The following is a 13,624-nucleotide window of genomic DNA, read 5'->3' on the forward strand; positions in this document are numbered from 1 at the left end:
CTGCACATATATGGCTTTTTAGTAGATGAGCAACAATATTATTGGGATAGGAGGTTAAAGTCTTGATTTCGTGGCTTGAAAAACTATCTGTCTGTGTTGTTTTGTCAGACGATGTCCCATGGCCCCAAATCTCAATCATATTTTCAATATCTCCGTTACCAAGCACTGCATCCAACTTTTCAAAATTCAGCTGCTAATTCCAAAAAGGTGCAAGGTGAATCTCCACAGGTAGAACGCAATGGCAATGGCAATGGTAATGAAACATTAAGGAAAAATTCAATCGCAACAGGAAAGCAAGCACAGGCGCGGGATTGCCCCAAAGAAAAAGCAGGGAAGCAAACTGATTGCCGAAAAAGATAGAATCCTCATATTATTTTTGTTATAGGCCAGTCAAAGTTCCTAATCTAATTGTTCTCCATTCTCCAAATCAAATCACCCGTGAGCGGACCATGCACCTTCTCAAAGTGGAGAAAATGTTGGAGTGGATTGTTGGACCCTGGGGAAACGAGAGAGCCTTCCCGAGAACCTGTCAAATCGCTGCACTTGAAAGTCGCATGACCTTCACAAGATGGCATCACCATGCCCTTGAGCAATACTGTACCGTCAGCAAGACACGTTGCCAGCACTCGGCACTTCTTGTCACATGGAATTCCAAGCATATTGCCAAAGCCTTGTGACTTGCAAATTATTACCGCTCAGTTTGCGGCACTTCTCGTCACATGAAATTCCAAGCATATTGCCAAAGCTTAGTGACTTGCAAATTATTACGGCTCAGTTTGATGCAATTGAAAAGGTACACAGTGGTGACATATCCTATATACATCTTGAACATCAATGGGATATAAAGTTTTCTTAGAAAACCATTGATCTATTGGACACTTCCACCAGAAAAGAACCAGAGAATGCAATTTGAAGCATATAAATCGGTTGAGTTCTCCGAATCTGAAGAAACCAATGTTATCAACATACCGGTCTGCAAACAGTTCGTACATCTAGTCAATAAGTTCAAAACTAAAACACAATTCCCAAACCCCACACTCCAGAAGTGTAAAATGCGACCAAATCCCACTAGGAATAACACAAATTGAAACATAAAACTGTTAGGCCTAAGCTTGGTTAAACCAACGCAATGCTGCTCTCGCCGCCTGGAGGCTTGCGGACGCCACCAAAGTAGTCTCTAGACTCTGCCTTTCCATCGGCAAAGATGTCATTGCCGCTAATCTCTCTCATTTTAGCCGAACTCAGTGATTTCTCCGCAGACGTTGGAGGCGCATCACCCTTGAAGACGTTGTTTCCAGAGAGCTCGGAAAATTTCTTGTCATAGATTTTCTTGGCAGTTTTCATCACAGATTCCTCATTGGAAATAATAGTGCTCTGACCTCCAGCAGGCTGATAAAGTCAGAGAATCTATTAGTGAGGCTAATGAACTCCATTGCTAATAAAAAAACAGATGACCTGAAGAAACTTTAACAGAAGAGCATGTTAGATTTCACTCACATTAGAGACTTTAACAGAAGTCCGGACATGGCGTGGTGCATGTTCTCCCATGTCTTGATTTGTGTCCAATGCCCGTGCAGCCAATGGCCTAGGCAAAATTTCTGGAGGAGGAGCAAAAATATCATGTCCACTCAATTCCTTGCACTTGGCATCAGATATTTGCTTTTTCAACTTTGCATCGGACTCGCTTTCCAACGTTCCACTCAATTCTCGCTGCTTTGCAACCTCAGGAAGGGTGGTAGGCCTTTTGGGAGAAATGCTTTCTTCTTCACCAAACGAGATGTGACTCATGCCAGCAAGGGCTTGCTAGTAATATTTACCACCAAAAGCGTTACATACATCATCATGGACTCAACACCAATTTAAAAGGTCAAATACAATCGGCATAGTAAAACATACCTGGTACATCTTTAATCCTGTTTTGTTATTTGAAGCAAGGTTAGCACTTCCAGGCTCTAATGAATCATCCTCCCCATTGGCAGCAAAAATCCCACTACCGGTGATTTCTTTCAACTTGTAGCCAGAACAAGGTTTCCTGGAAGATTACAAAAGCACTACTCTATGAAGGAGAAGACGAGGAAAAAGGCACCATTAGCAGTGTCACAGTGCAAAGGCATTATGAAAGCTTATGAAACTCTCTTGATAAGGAGGATATAAAAAGGTAGCGTGTGTATGAGAGTGTGCCCGCGAGCAAACATGCATGTTTGTGCGCCTTTGTGTGGGTGCATGTGCATTTGTGTCAAATATTCATCCCCATTCTGTATGTCTACGAAAAAAGATAGATAAATTGCCAAGTAACTGGCTTTTTAGATGGACATGCTTGTGCATGCATTTGTAATTGTATATGTAACAACTTTTCTGTATGTACATGTTATCCATGGATTCAACCTTTTCCTAATCTAGCAACAAACAGCTGTTTCTATTGCAGCACTTCGGAAGGATGTTGACGATGCATTATGTGTGACTTACCAATCCTGAGCAAAATGCCATCTCCTTTCCATGCATGGACTAAGAACAACCTAGTCTTACATGGACTAGAGCTTTTACATGTCAATAACTTATTTCACATAGCGCAAATTGAAAAGACATCAAAAAGAAGTTCACATCAGCTAAGCACCTATTACAATTGTATCTCGATCGGAGTTGGGTGGATTGTCAATGGGATGATCAGATCAGCATTTTCATGACCGCAGAAGCTCGCTAGACATTGAAGGAACCCCATATGACAGTAGCCAAAGAAATGTTTACTTCTCGAATCTTGACATCTTACAAACTTACTCTTTCCATCTAATTACTATTAATTGAACAGCCATTGAATGGAAGGGGAATGACTGGACTATCTCAATTAGGCATGAGGGCCTGCAACAGAATCAAGCTCAAGAAACCAACCAGACTTCTAAGGCCAAGGAAAACGATCAAGCTCGACCTACCAAGGCATCTGAAGTTCTAAGATCCACCCAATTGACCGAGATTACTCTATCAACAGCCACCCTATAAAATTTCCCTTTTTTTTGTAATTTAAATGAAGGTGATAAAGATTATCATGTTCGATTCAAAGTTTCTGCCCTCATTTCCCGCAGATCGATCACTACTCATCCACATTGAACCTATATTACACAATCTAACCATGATTTCTGAAGAAAGAAAATCCAAAGCATTGGAGAACATGGAGAATGCGGACAAATAGGTAAAACGGCGGAGAAACCAAATTGCCACAACGACCCATTCCGCCAAATGGAACATTGCATTTAAGGGGGAAAAAAACGCAAAACGTCATCAACAAACAGGGAAAGGGGAAGAAAAAACCAAGAAGAGCAGATCTAACCTTTTGTTCAAATTCTCAGCTTCCTCTGCAGTCACTTGACCTCCAAACACCACCTTGCTGATCCCATCCGAAGGCTAACACCATTATCCCCCAGAACAAGCCATTAAAAAAAGGAAAGCCCAAGAAGAAGAAGAAGAAGAAGAAGAAGAAGAGCAGAAGCACACTCACTCATCGCATCAAACAGAAACTAAAACGAAAGATCAAGAATGAATCGAGCGAACGCCGCACCTGGTGAGAGCGAGCATTGGAGCGAGAAGAAGGCGCGACCGAATCGTGGGGAGGCGGAGTCTCCGACCACGTGAGCAGATCTGAAGTCGAAGTGTGAGGCTTCCTCACCGGCGTGCTCCTCTCCATTTTCTCCTTTTCCCCCAGAAAATAAAAAGGAAAGAACACCCAAGAAAGAACTCACGCCAAACAAACCTTCCGAACAACGACGATGGCTATATCTCTCGCAATGCAAGAAGCAGGAGCTCCTTCCGGGGGCACAGAGGAAGAGAGGAAGAGAGGAAGAAACGACGGGGTTGACCTCGAGATCTCGAAGATTCCGTACAAGGGAAAGGGTGGGTTTGCTTTGCTTTGCCTCTGAGCTTGAGCTTAAGCTTAAGCTGGATATATATAGAAGAAGATAGGAAGGGGGAGGAGTGAACAAATGTATATTGGAGTAGCAGCCACTCTTCGTCTTCTCTCTCTTCTTCTGCTGCTACTTGTTTTTTATAAGCAAAGAAAAAGGTTTTGAATTGAATGCGTGAAGATAGAAGAGAGAGAGGAATTATTGTATTAACGGATAAATTTTTGTGTTTATGGATCTGGGTATTCTCTGTTTTTCTCCCATTTTTTTTCAAACTCGGTAGGCGAAAGATGGGGGGGGATTGGGTTATCCAAGAAACGAGATCAAAGGTACGAATTTGAAATTCGGGACCGCCCCCCTCCTCCTCCACCACGACTGCATGTGCAAACCCCCACCAAATCAAACAGGGGGAAATTATTAAATATACTGCTAATTGGGTTTTGCCAGATGGTATTTAGGGCCTAATATTGCCCCTGATTGAACTATGACCGTGGAGTTTGTATGTTTGGTGATACATGTTTTATTTTTGTGGTCGAATGGTGATATGTGTTTGGTGATATATGTTTGGAAGATGCGACACTTGAAACTAGATGAAGCGGGCTCCTTACCGCTGTCGACAACTTTGGAGGTGCTGCAATTCGAAGGTACCTGTCCAACGCTTTATAAGAGCCTGATAAAATGTATTATCTTTGATTTGCTTCCAAGTTGTACCTTCTGCATATTGAAAACATATGGGCATGCAAACTCTCGGTTTGAGCTTTAAAAGGTTTTCGATATCAACTAATTTGATACGTTTGCAATATAAGATGAACATCTTTTTTATGTCTATGGCAACGATCAATATTACAATTCGAGTTAAAAAGTAATCAAATTAAGATATTGGAATCATGGGAAGCTTGCAAGTATGATTTGCCGAGCAACTTGCTGGCTCAACATGGTGAACTTGTGATCATAAAACCTGTTTCAATGGGTCAATATTACTAGTAAGATTATCCGTATGACTTTTACCGTTGCAATTATCCTTCACATGAACCAGACAGCTTATGCTCATCAGATATTCGATAGCTGACCATATTCTCCATAATTGTAATTGCGGAATAGAATTGGGGTCTCTCTACAAGACTTTTTCTCATGAAAAAGAAAATAATGATCTCATTCGGAAAAAAAGAAAAAAAAAGGTTTGATCTCACTTACCTGGAGTGGTGCCTTGGTGTAGTGGAACATGGGCCTAATTTTCTACGGCCCAGGCTCGGTGCGGCTCTTGACTGGCCCACCTGTTCGAAGCCGAGAGCATGTTCAGGTGGGCCGAGCAAGATCTTGGGCCGCATAGGCCCAAGGCCAAATTGTTTTGCAAGGCGTTCGACCAGGAGCAATTGTGAGGTCAACGCAGCATGAGCAGAAACTAAAGGGGGACACTCTTAACGTAGACCTTACTAAAACAGCCAAGAAGATTATTAAGTGATAGAATAATGAGTAGGTATTCTAAAGTACGTATTAGAAGTGTCATTTTACAAATTGATTTCGCAAATGCTAGTTAGGCGCTGAATACGGTCCGCTAATTTCCATGTTCACCGTAGACTTCCAGTCTGTCATTTTACTCGATAAAAATATTGTGAGTTAATCCTAATTCATGTAACATTACTCTTTAAAAGAAATTAGAAAAGAACAATACCTGTTTAAAATGTGAACGAAACGAGCTCTGATCAGCCTGTGTAGTCACGTGTAGATGATACGTAATACGGTTAATCCGCGAATATTCGGCATTATATGTCGGTGTATACACATTGGTATATAGGTGGTTCTTAAACGGGACTTTGCATGGTGTAAAACTACTAGGCAAGCCCGATGCAGAAATATTCAAAAGGATTTTGGTTAAGAGTGCCCCCGAAAGCGCTCGTCCAGCAACCAATCAAAGGAACTTTACAATTTTTAATATACTAATGGGTCTCATGTTATATACAATCGATACTTTGAAAATGAATGCAATAATGATAAAGTATATCCTAATAAGTGTCGCGACGACGATGCTTCCCATGAATACTCGTAATACAACTAGTACATGGAAACGCATTTCGTTCCAAAACGTCACGCCGTTGCCTGGCCCGGACAACAATCTGAGACAAACTGCTGCACTAGAGCTAGAACTGATAAATAATTTTAAAAAAAAAGAAAAAGAAATAAAGAATCGTTCTTTTAGGAAATGATAATATTAAAAATAAATAGTTGACAATAATGTTATATTTGGGTGAGCAGACATTGGGCGACTCTAACTAAAAAACTGTCGGCCCCCGTCGGTGAAAGCCAAAACAGAACATATTCTGGGCGACTTCCTCTGTACCTCGTTACCTCAGCAGGTAGAGAGAGAGAGAGAGAGAGAGCCATGGCGACGCTCGGCGGCAGCAGCTTCCTCACCGTGGCTAGGCCGAGTCAACTCGGCTCCCGGACGCGCGCTGCTTCGGCCTTCGTGCCCGGCTCCTCGGTTTTCAGTAAGCGCGTTCGTGCTGCGAAAGTGAGAGCCTCCGTTCAAACGGTGGCGTTGCCGGTGAGATGCTGCATCTCTGTTTACTTGGCTTGGCATTTTTTATCACGTCACGTTTCGGTCAGAGGGTATGTTAGATCATGAGCAGCGTACGAGCAATTCAAGTAGAAAGTAAAATGGAACGGCGAAAGCAAAAAACGATGGTTCTGAGGTGGCGATCGAGTTTCTGTCGGATTTTTTGTCCCTCAATTTGATCTTTTGTATCATGTCTCGAAGCTGAGGTGATCCGAATCGTGGTACCATCGAAAATATGCAGTTTGATCCATTTTGGCTACAGAATTACGTAATTTGAAGTATTTAGCGCTCCCCTTGATGCATTGTCCGGCATTCTGCCATAGTAGTGAAGGTGGTCGATTAATTTCAAGTGGAAAGGCAAATGAAGAGTCATGAAAATTCGAGCGCAATACCTCATCCTTTGATATCATGTGTATGTCAGAGATTTGGGGATGTATGAAGAATCATCCGAGGCGTTGGCAAACAAAGATTCGTCTAGGCACTTAGAATAGTTGACTATGATTACAACGTATTTGCAACGATCAAGAGATTCCAACACTTCGCAGCTAGAAAATTTGGCTCCTAGTTTGATTTAGCAATTTGCTTGTGTTGCAGGATCCTATTGTAGTCGACCAGGAGGTTACCTCCAAGAAGAGCATTTTAGCTTGTCCGATATGTTACGACCCTCTAAGACATGCGGGTCCAGCATTATCCATGTAAGTCCAATGATTCCTCAGCTACGTAAAAGCTAAAAGGGGGACTAACATGTACATTAGTCATGAGAGATCTTAAGCTCTCAGTTTGGATTCGTTCGACTCAGCCCCGTCATCAGATGACTTCAATGTTTCTGCAGGGATACTGTGTCCGAGTCTACTTTGCTATGTAGCACCTGTAAGAAGACTTATTTGGGCAACAAAACCCATCTCGAGCTTACAGCCTCGAGTGGAGCCAAGGAATATACCGAATCCATGGCCCCGGTCACCGAATTTTTCAGGTTTGTGGGATTTGTTCTTTTTCAGCAGGTATAACATTCGAGTCCAGTGACCCTCGTACTTGCGTAGGATAACATTCAAGTGCATTGATCTCATGTATTGCAAGTTCTGTTCTGCTCTTAAGATTTCCTTCTTGGTTGAGGATGAATGTAATGATGTGTTTATATGCCTAAAGAGCACTGGTCGCATATATATTGATCGTTTCAGGTTACCGCTGATCTCATATATTTATGAGAGGGGCTGGCGTCAAGGCTTTTCTGCATTGGGAGGATGGCCTGGTCCAGAAAAGGAGGTTATTCACAGTCTCCTATTTCATGATTCTGTTATAATTGTATTTCCAAAAGAACATGAAAAGCAACGACTTTTCTGGTAGAATTTAAACTATATCTCATTTCAGGTCCACTAAAATGTACTCCATAATGAGTTGAGGATGACAAATAACTTGCCTTCTGATTTCAATTGTCTAGCTCAATGCAAATGTTGCTCTGTCTAATAGGGAAAACAGAGTGTGAACTGTCTCACTGCTGCTGATTATAGCTCAACTTATTCGAATGCTTCTTGAAGAATACAAGCGAATTGTTTCATTTAGTTGGAATCTCTTTTTCTCTACTTGCTAATCAACTTAAAAACTTTGACTGCAGTTTGAGTTGATTAAAGGGTATCTTGAGCCCGTCTTAGGTGGGAATATCATTGATGCCAGCTGCGGTAGTGGTCCATTTACCAGGCTCTTCGCCAAGAGCGGGCTGTTTTCCCTTGTTGTTGCACTTGACTACTCAGAAAACATGCTCCAGCAATGCTATGAATTTATTAAGCAGGAGGAGAACTTCCCGAAGGAGTGAGGCTTTGACCCTTATCTCATACAGTTTGGTGGTTGCCACTTCATCTAATACAGGCGCAATAAAAAAGAAATCTAGAAGGAATTTTGTACTCATCAAGCTCTCTAGTATTGTATTTGGCTAATCTTTCAATTTGCTTTAGGGACTTGATTCTTGTTAGAGCTGACATTTCAAGACTCCCTTTTGTTTCGAGTTCTGTCGATGCTGTGCACGCCGGCGCTGCTGTTCACTGTTGGTCTTCTCCTTCATCAGCTGTAAGGATTTCCGAGTTTTTTCTAACCTTGCTTTTTCTCTGTCGTATGAGCAATACATCGCTTGTTCATATACTTGAGACCCTTTCACCAACAGAAAGCAGACAATATGTTGTACTAATTCTTTGGCTTTCACTACCATTTGATGTCCTATCATGCCCTTTTGGTGTTGTAGGTTGCTGAAATAAGTCGAGTTCTACGGCCTGGTGGAGTATTCATTGCCACAACCATGATCTATGATGGTCCTTATGCTCTCAACCCTTTCTTGAAGCTTATGCAAACGGTACATCATTTGGACGAGTACTTTGTATATCTCTTATTCCAAAACACCATGTTGCGAGGCACTCTATATGGAAAAGATGGTTGTCTATCTCCAATTCATGTTCTGGTTAAGATGTTTTTCTCCTCCAGTGATGCGACTGAACTTTGTAAGATTAAGCTAAGATTCAAACCTAATGTGGGATATCTGTTTGGTAATGTAGAATATGTTCCGGATGTCAGGAAGCCAAATGTTCCTATCAGAACATGAACTAGAAGATCTCTGCAAAACATGTGGACTGGAAGATTTCAAATGTACCAGGAATCGGCGTTTCGTGATGATATCCGCTACAAAACCCAGCTGAACAGTCAATTGTCTCTTCTAATCCAATCTTCACCATCAATTTGCTTCAGAAAAAGTGCATTTGAGTATTGTCTTGTTGGTTCTCTTGTTTGATGCCAGTTGGTGCTGTTTACAGGCATGTAATGCAAATAACCTGTTCATCAACAATCTATAGTAGACTTGCCTCTTGGAATTAATTTGGGGCCTGGTATTTTTTTTATCTTGTATTTTGACCCATATAGTATCTTTAGAATTTAAAATTTCCACTTTTAGTCTCATTTTTGTTGACTCAAATTTTCACTAAAACAGCTTCTTAGACGTTTCGAACCACCGTCTAAAATTTCATTTCTTCCAAATTGCCATCTAAAATACATGAATATGCTCATTTTCCCTGTTTAGAATCTTAAAAATTTTCAATTGACATATAGGATGACAAATTTAATAACAAATTTTAATTTGCCAAAGAATTTATTTTTCTCTATAATTCTATTTGAGTAGCCCTCTATCAAGGATAAATTGAGGGAACCCATCGTCAGTTTGGGGGTTATTGTGATGAGACATGCACATGTGAAACCCCAACACGATGCTGAAGCATTGGTGGGTCTGCAAAGTTCCCAACAAATATGATATAGAAAGAAATGGATAGCTTTAAGAGATGCTCTTGATGGGCCAACTGCAATATGCCACTTTCACTTTAGTTTTTTAGATGACTGCACATTCTCTGAACCTTGATAGTTTGGAAGTCCGCACTGACAATTTTGTCATTTGCAATGCGTATACTTTTTATGTTTTCATGTTAGTTAAAATTGCACTCATGTGGAACAAAAATTTGGTGGCAGCAACTGAATTGATGCTGGATCTTCACGACAGATACTATACCGATGGATGAAAGACTTAGATAGCTAGGAAACATTCAGTAAACAAAGATAGTTGCATGTTCAAAGTGCTCTTAATAGAGGCCTCGCAGGCAATTTAACCTTCATCATGTGAGATGAATTGTTCCGAGGGCAGGCTCGAGTGCTGTTGTGTCGCATTGGTATGGTCAAAGCCCGACTGGGCAATAGTTAAATCTCGCCTGTTTGCTGTTACAGGTAAAGAAGCAACTCATGGCAAATTATCACTTTTTAGTCCTGAGAGGCCTATACCGGTCACTGTCAATTCCCCTTATCACAAGCATGAACACTTTGATAATGTTCACTGAAGTTTCAGCTTCCCTTACTGCTTCTGCCGCTTACATGCTAGTTTTTTTTTTTTTTTGGTCAATAGCTTACATGCTAGTTCAAGTCTAGTGTAAATGTTCTAGTTCGGGAGCTGCTACTATACCTGTGAAATAATAGATCCTGATCAGTAGGAAGCTACTGGTGCTTAAATAGCTATAAGGTTTGATAGGTTTGAGTTTGGCAGGACTAACTGTAAGAAAAATCATGAGGTTGCTCTATACAGTATTTATGCCCTTGACTTTTTGGTATGTCTTGGGAAGGTACTGGTATGGTAGAGTCTCCAATTGGATAATTGCTATAGTACGGAACGGTTAATCTATCAAGCTTGATCGCTGGCTTAAACTTTTGAATGAAATCGAGTATAGCTAGATATGTTAACAGTGGAACTAAGGTCTCTTGATGATCTCCGTAGATGAGCCTCTGCAGCATGAAACCCTCAATTCTAAGAACAAATGGCTGTCACGTGTTCGTTGCTTTAATGTTGGCCCATACTGGGAGATAAAATTGCGAGTAAATGCATGAATTTGTCTCTGCCAACTCTTACTTTTTCCCCTCTCCAGAGTCACTGATAAAGTGAGCTTTGCCCCCTCAAACTATGCTGTGTTTCCCTGTCAGCTTCTCTTGCAGAATGTCCAAATGGAAAGAACAAATTGAGTTATCCTAATGTTCCCAATATGCGAGATGAAAAAAGTGGTGACCAGTACTGCACAAACATCGGTCAAGGATATCAGGGACGGATTCCTCAGGAAATGCAAAATAACGTAACTCTTCAATGCTCAAATTATCCTCGTGAAGATACAAATTACAATCCTCTGTTCGTAGTTTACCCGTTTGTCTCTTCAACTACATCATATTCCTAACTCTCTTTCTTTGTGCATAAGACTCAGGCTTTACAAAGTAAAGAAGCCCATTGTCATAATGATACAGAATAGGCAGAATAAGTTGGAGATCAAACAATCGAAGCAACGCAATCTTTATATAGATCAATGAGTACATTCCGAGATTTACACTGATGCTGATAGGATACCAGGAAGCTGTACAGTTGCAATCAATGTTAAACCGTGGTAGAAAACGATAATACTTCCAGAGATCGGTATTAGCAGTCCTCTGTCCCCTGGGAAGACAGAATATCTGGAGAAACAAACCACAAGAAAGCAAAAAAGGAAGAAGAAAACAAAATAAAAACACCATATAGCTGCCAACTTCAACTCTTGGAACTTCGACTTCTCAACAGTGCATCTCTCAGTCCGCTGGATACCCAAGTTTCCTTTGCAATATCGGTTGAAATATCATAGTAATCTGCATCGTATTTCAACATGAAGCACTCTTTCTGCTTCCTCTCCTCCTCTTCTTCCCTCTTTGCCTCGTCCATTAACAATTTCAAGTTCTTCTTGGTCTCTAATTCTCTATTCGCTTCTCGCTCAACCTTATTATCTCCACAATTCTCGCCTTGTTCTTGTTCTTCTCCTTCGACCAGCCAGGTCTTTGCCGGAGCTGATCGACACCGCATAAGCAACAGAGCATTCGACGGAGGAACAACAGGTGCATCAATAGACCCATCATCCCAAGACCTTCCTTTCTCTTTCCTGTCGTGTTTGGGCAAGTCTTTGATCTTGGTATTACCCTCCTGTAAGACCGTAAACCATTTAGAGAATACTGTCCTTGAAGTCTCATTGTTATCATTTCCGTCTGTTGCCACACGGTTGTTGTCATGGTCACGACAGTCGTCGTCTTCATCATCTTCGTCATCACTAGTGATCTGTGCATCAGGAAAAGAGCCAAAACATCGAAATTTAAACTTTATGTTCCTCAAACATGTCAAGAACGGCATTATGTCCTTGTTGAAGCCAAGCGCTTCCCCCCAAGTTGGCTTCTTCTTACGCTTGTCATTGTTGTGAATTCTTTCGATCTCCGCCATCACTGATTGCCAGCTCTTGCAAGCTCCAGTCTTGGTCTTGACCTTGATCTGCCCGGCGCACGTGACTTTCGGGGAGGTCGGCTCGGACGTCACCGGGCCAATTTGCTTGGTTTTGACCCATAAGACAGGGCTTGCTTGGGCACCTTTGGTGAAAGATTTGGACCGGCGATGGCGGTGTCGTGGTGGCTGGTGGTGGTGGGAATGGGGGTGGAGTTGGTTGGGTTCTGAGGGTCTTGCCGGGCTACTAACTGGCTTTGCCATCAGCTGTAAGTGGGCCCTAGGAGGGAAGCATACTAGGAAATCCGCTGAAGGTGCTCCTAATTTGATTGCTTCTCTTCTTCTCATGGTGTCTCCTCTATTTTCTTGTTGCTCTCTAGGACCTTGTTCTTTCCTGATTAGTTTGTGACTTCGATGATCAGGTGAGTTGGTTCTGCACCGTGTGCTTTTGGGCTTTTGAGTTGTGACTTGCTGGTGGGTTTTAAAGAAAGTTGAGGGGAGGAAAGGGGAGGAGGGACAGCTTTGCTTTGCCTTTTCTCCCTGCTCTTTCTTTTGGTTTCTTTCTTTTACAATTTGATAGTCCAATGGGGGGTTTGACACTGCTTTTTGCTTCCCAATTGAAATGGGGTCACGGTTCAATCGGAGGTTCTTTCTTGGCCTTTACTTTTCTCTATCAAAAGATTGCCAGACCCATTAAATATTTGCAAATGATGCTAGGTATAATGAGATCGGACTACAAAATTTGTGTACGAACCGACGTAGCATATACCTTAAACCAGTCTTTAAACAAGGGGGTCATGCTAAACTCTTAACACGAACCTACTGCACCAGTTAGTATGTTAATTTTGCTCAGTGTTAGTATACTTTAGCATTATTTAATAAATGGAAAGATAGATCAAAGTTAACAAAGCCAACCACACTGTCCTACCCCCCATCTTCTATGCCTTGGACAGATCATATTCATTATTCACTGTCCATCCCCATTGGCCACTGGTACATCTGCCACCACTCAATTGCCCTCTCCTTTTAGCTTTACCTTTACCACTTTCAACTTGTATTGATCCAGATTAGCTCGTTGTCAGAGGATACTTTTGTCGCAGTTCTTCAGTAAACATGGAAAAGTTTGGACTTCACTCATAGGCCAACCAGTTGACGGTGGGGGAGTTTTTGAAGTATTATTCTCTTCTGTGACGATGCAAAAACAAAGTGATCGAAAAAACAAAGTAAAGTTAATGATTTGCCAAGCGAATTTACATATTTTGTGTAGGACTTGGACATTGTAAAGATGTGAAGAATGATAAACAAAGATTGAAGGTGATTGGTTTGGTCTGCTTTGCAGAGAACTTTTTTATGTAAGCTAAAGGAAATCATTTGGCTTTGCGTCTT

General features: G+C 41.5%; 3 protein-coding genes across 3 annotated transcripts; 1 reads left to right on the plus strand and 2 right to left on the minus strand.

Moving 5' to 3' along the window:
* Positions 1-943: 943 nt before the first annotated feature.
* LOC115676498 (uncharacterized) lies at positions 944-4,066 on the minus strand. The gene is made up of 5 exons (XM_030599445.2): positions 3,551-4,066; positions 3,323-3,396; positions 1,897-2,032; positions 1,498-1,803; positions 944-1,389 (listed from the first exon to the last, which is right to left on the minus strand). Exons 1-5 carry the CDS (start codon positions 3,674-3,676, stop codon positions 1,117-1,119), a joined length of 915 nt encoding a protein of 304 aa, XP_030455305.1. The 5' UTR covers positions 3,677-4,066; the 3' UTR covers positions 944-1,116.
* A 2,109-nt stretch (positions 4,067-6,175) lies between these two features.
* Positions 6,176-9,323, plus strand: LOC115676496 (uncharacterized methyltransferase At1g78140, chloroplastic-like). Its single transcript, XM_030599443.2, has 8 exons — positions 6,176-6,432; positions 7,039-7,139; positions 7,277-7,417; positions 7,623-7,707; positions 8,057-8,250; positions 8,394-8,505; positions 8,678-8,785; positions 8,985-9,323. The coding sequence occupies exons 1-8, from the start codon at positions 6,271-6,273 to the stop codon at positions 9,123-9,125; spliced, it is 1,044 nt and encodes a 347-aa protein (XP_030455303.1). The 5' UTR covers positions 6,176-6,270; the 3' UTR covers positions 9,126-9,323.
* A 1,949-nt stretch (positions 9,324-11,272) lies between these two features.
* LOC115676495 (uncharacterized) lies at positions 11,273-12,801 on the minus strand. The gene has a single exon (XM_030599441.2). The coding sequence runs from the start codon at positions 12,584-12,586 to the stop codon at positions 11,528-11,530; it is 1,059 nt and encodes a 352-aa protein (XP_030455301.1). The 5' UTR covers positions 12,587-12,801; the 3' UTR covers positions 11,273-11,527.
* Positions 12,802-13,624: the final 823 nt, after the last annotated feature.

This window comes from Syzygium oleosum, unplaced genomic scaffold (assembly GCF_021117445.2).
Source record: "Syzygium oleosum isolate NSW1041296 unplaced genomic scaffold, Sole_v2.1 Sole_v2.05, whole genome shotgun sequence".
Taxonomy (NCBI): domain Eukaryota; kingdom Viridiplantae; phylum Streptophyta; class Magnoliopsida; order Myrtales; family Myrtaceae; genus Syzygium; species Syzygium oleosum.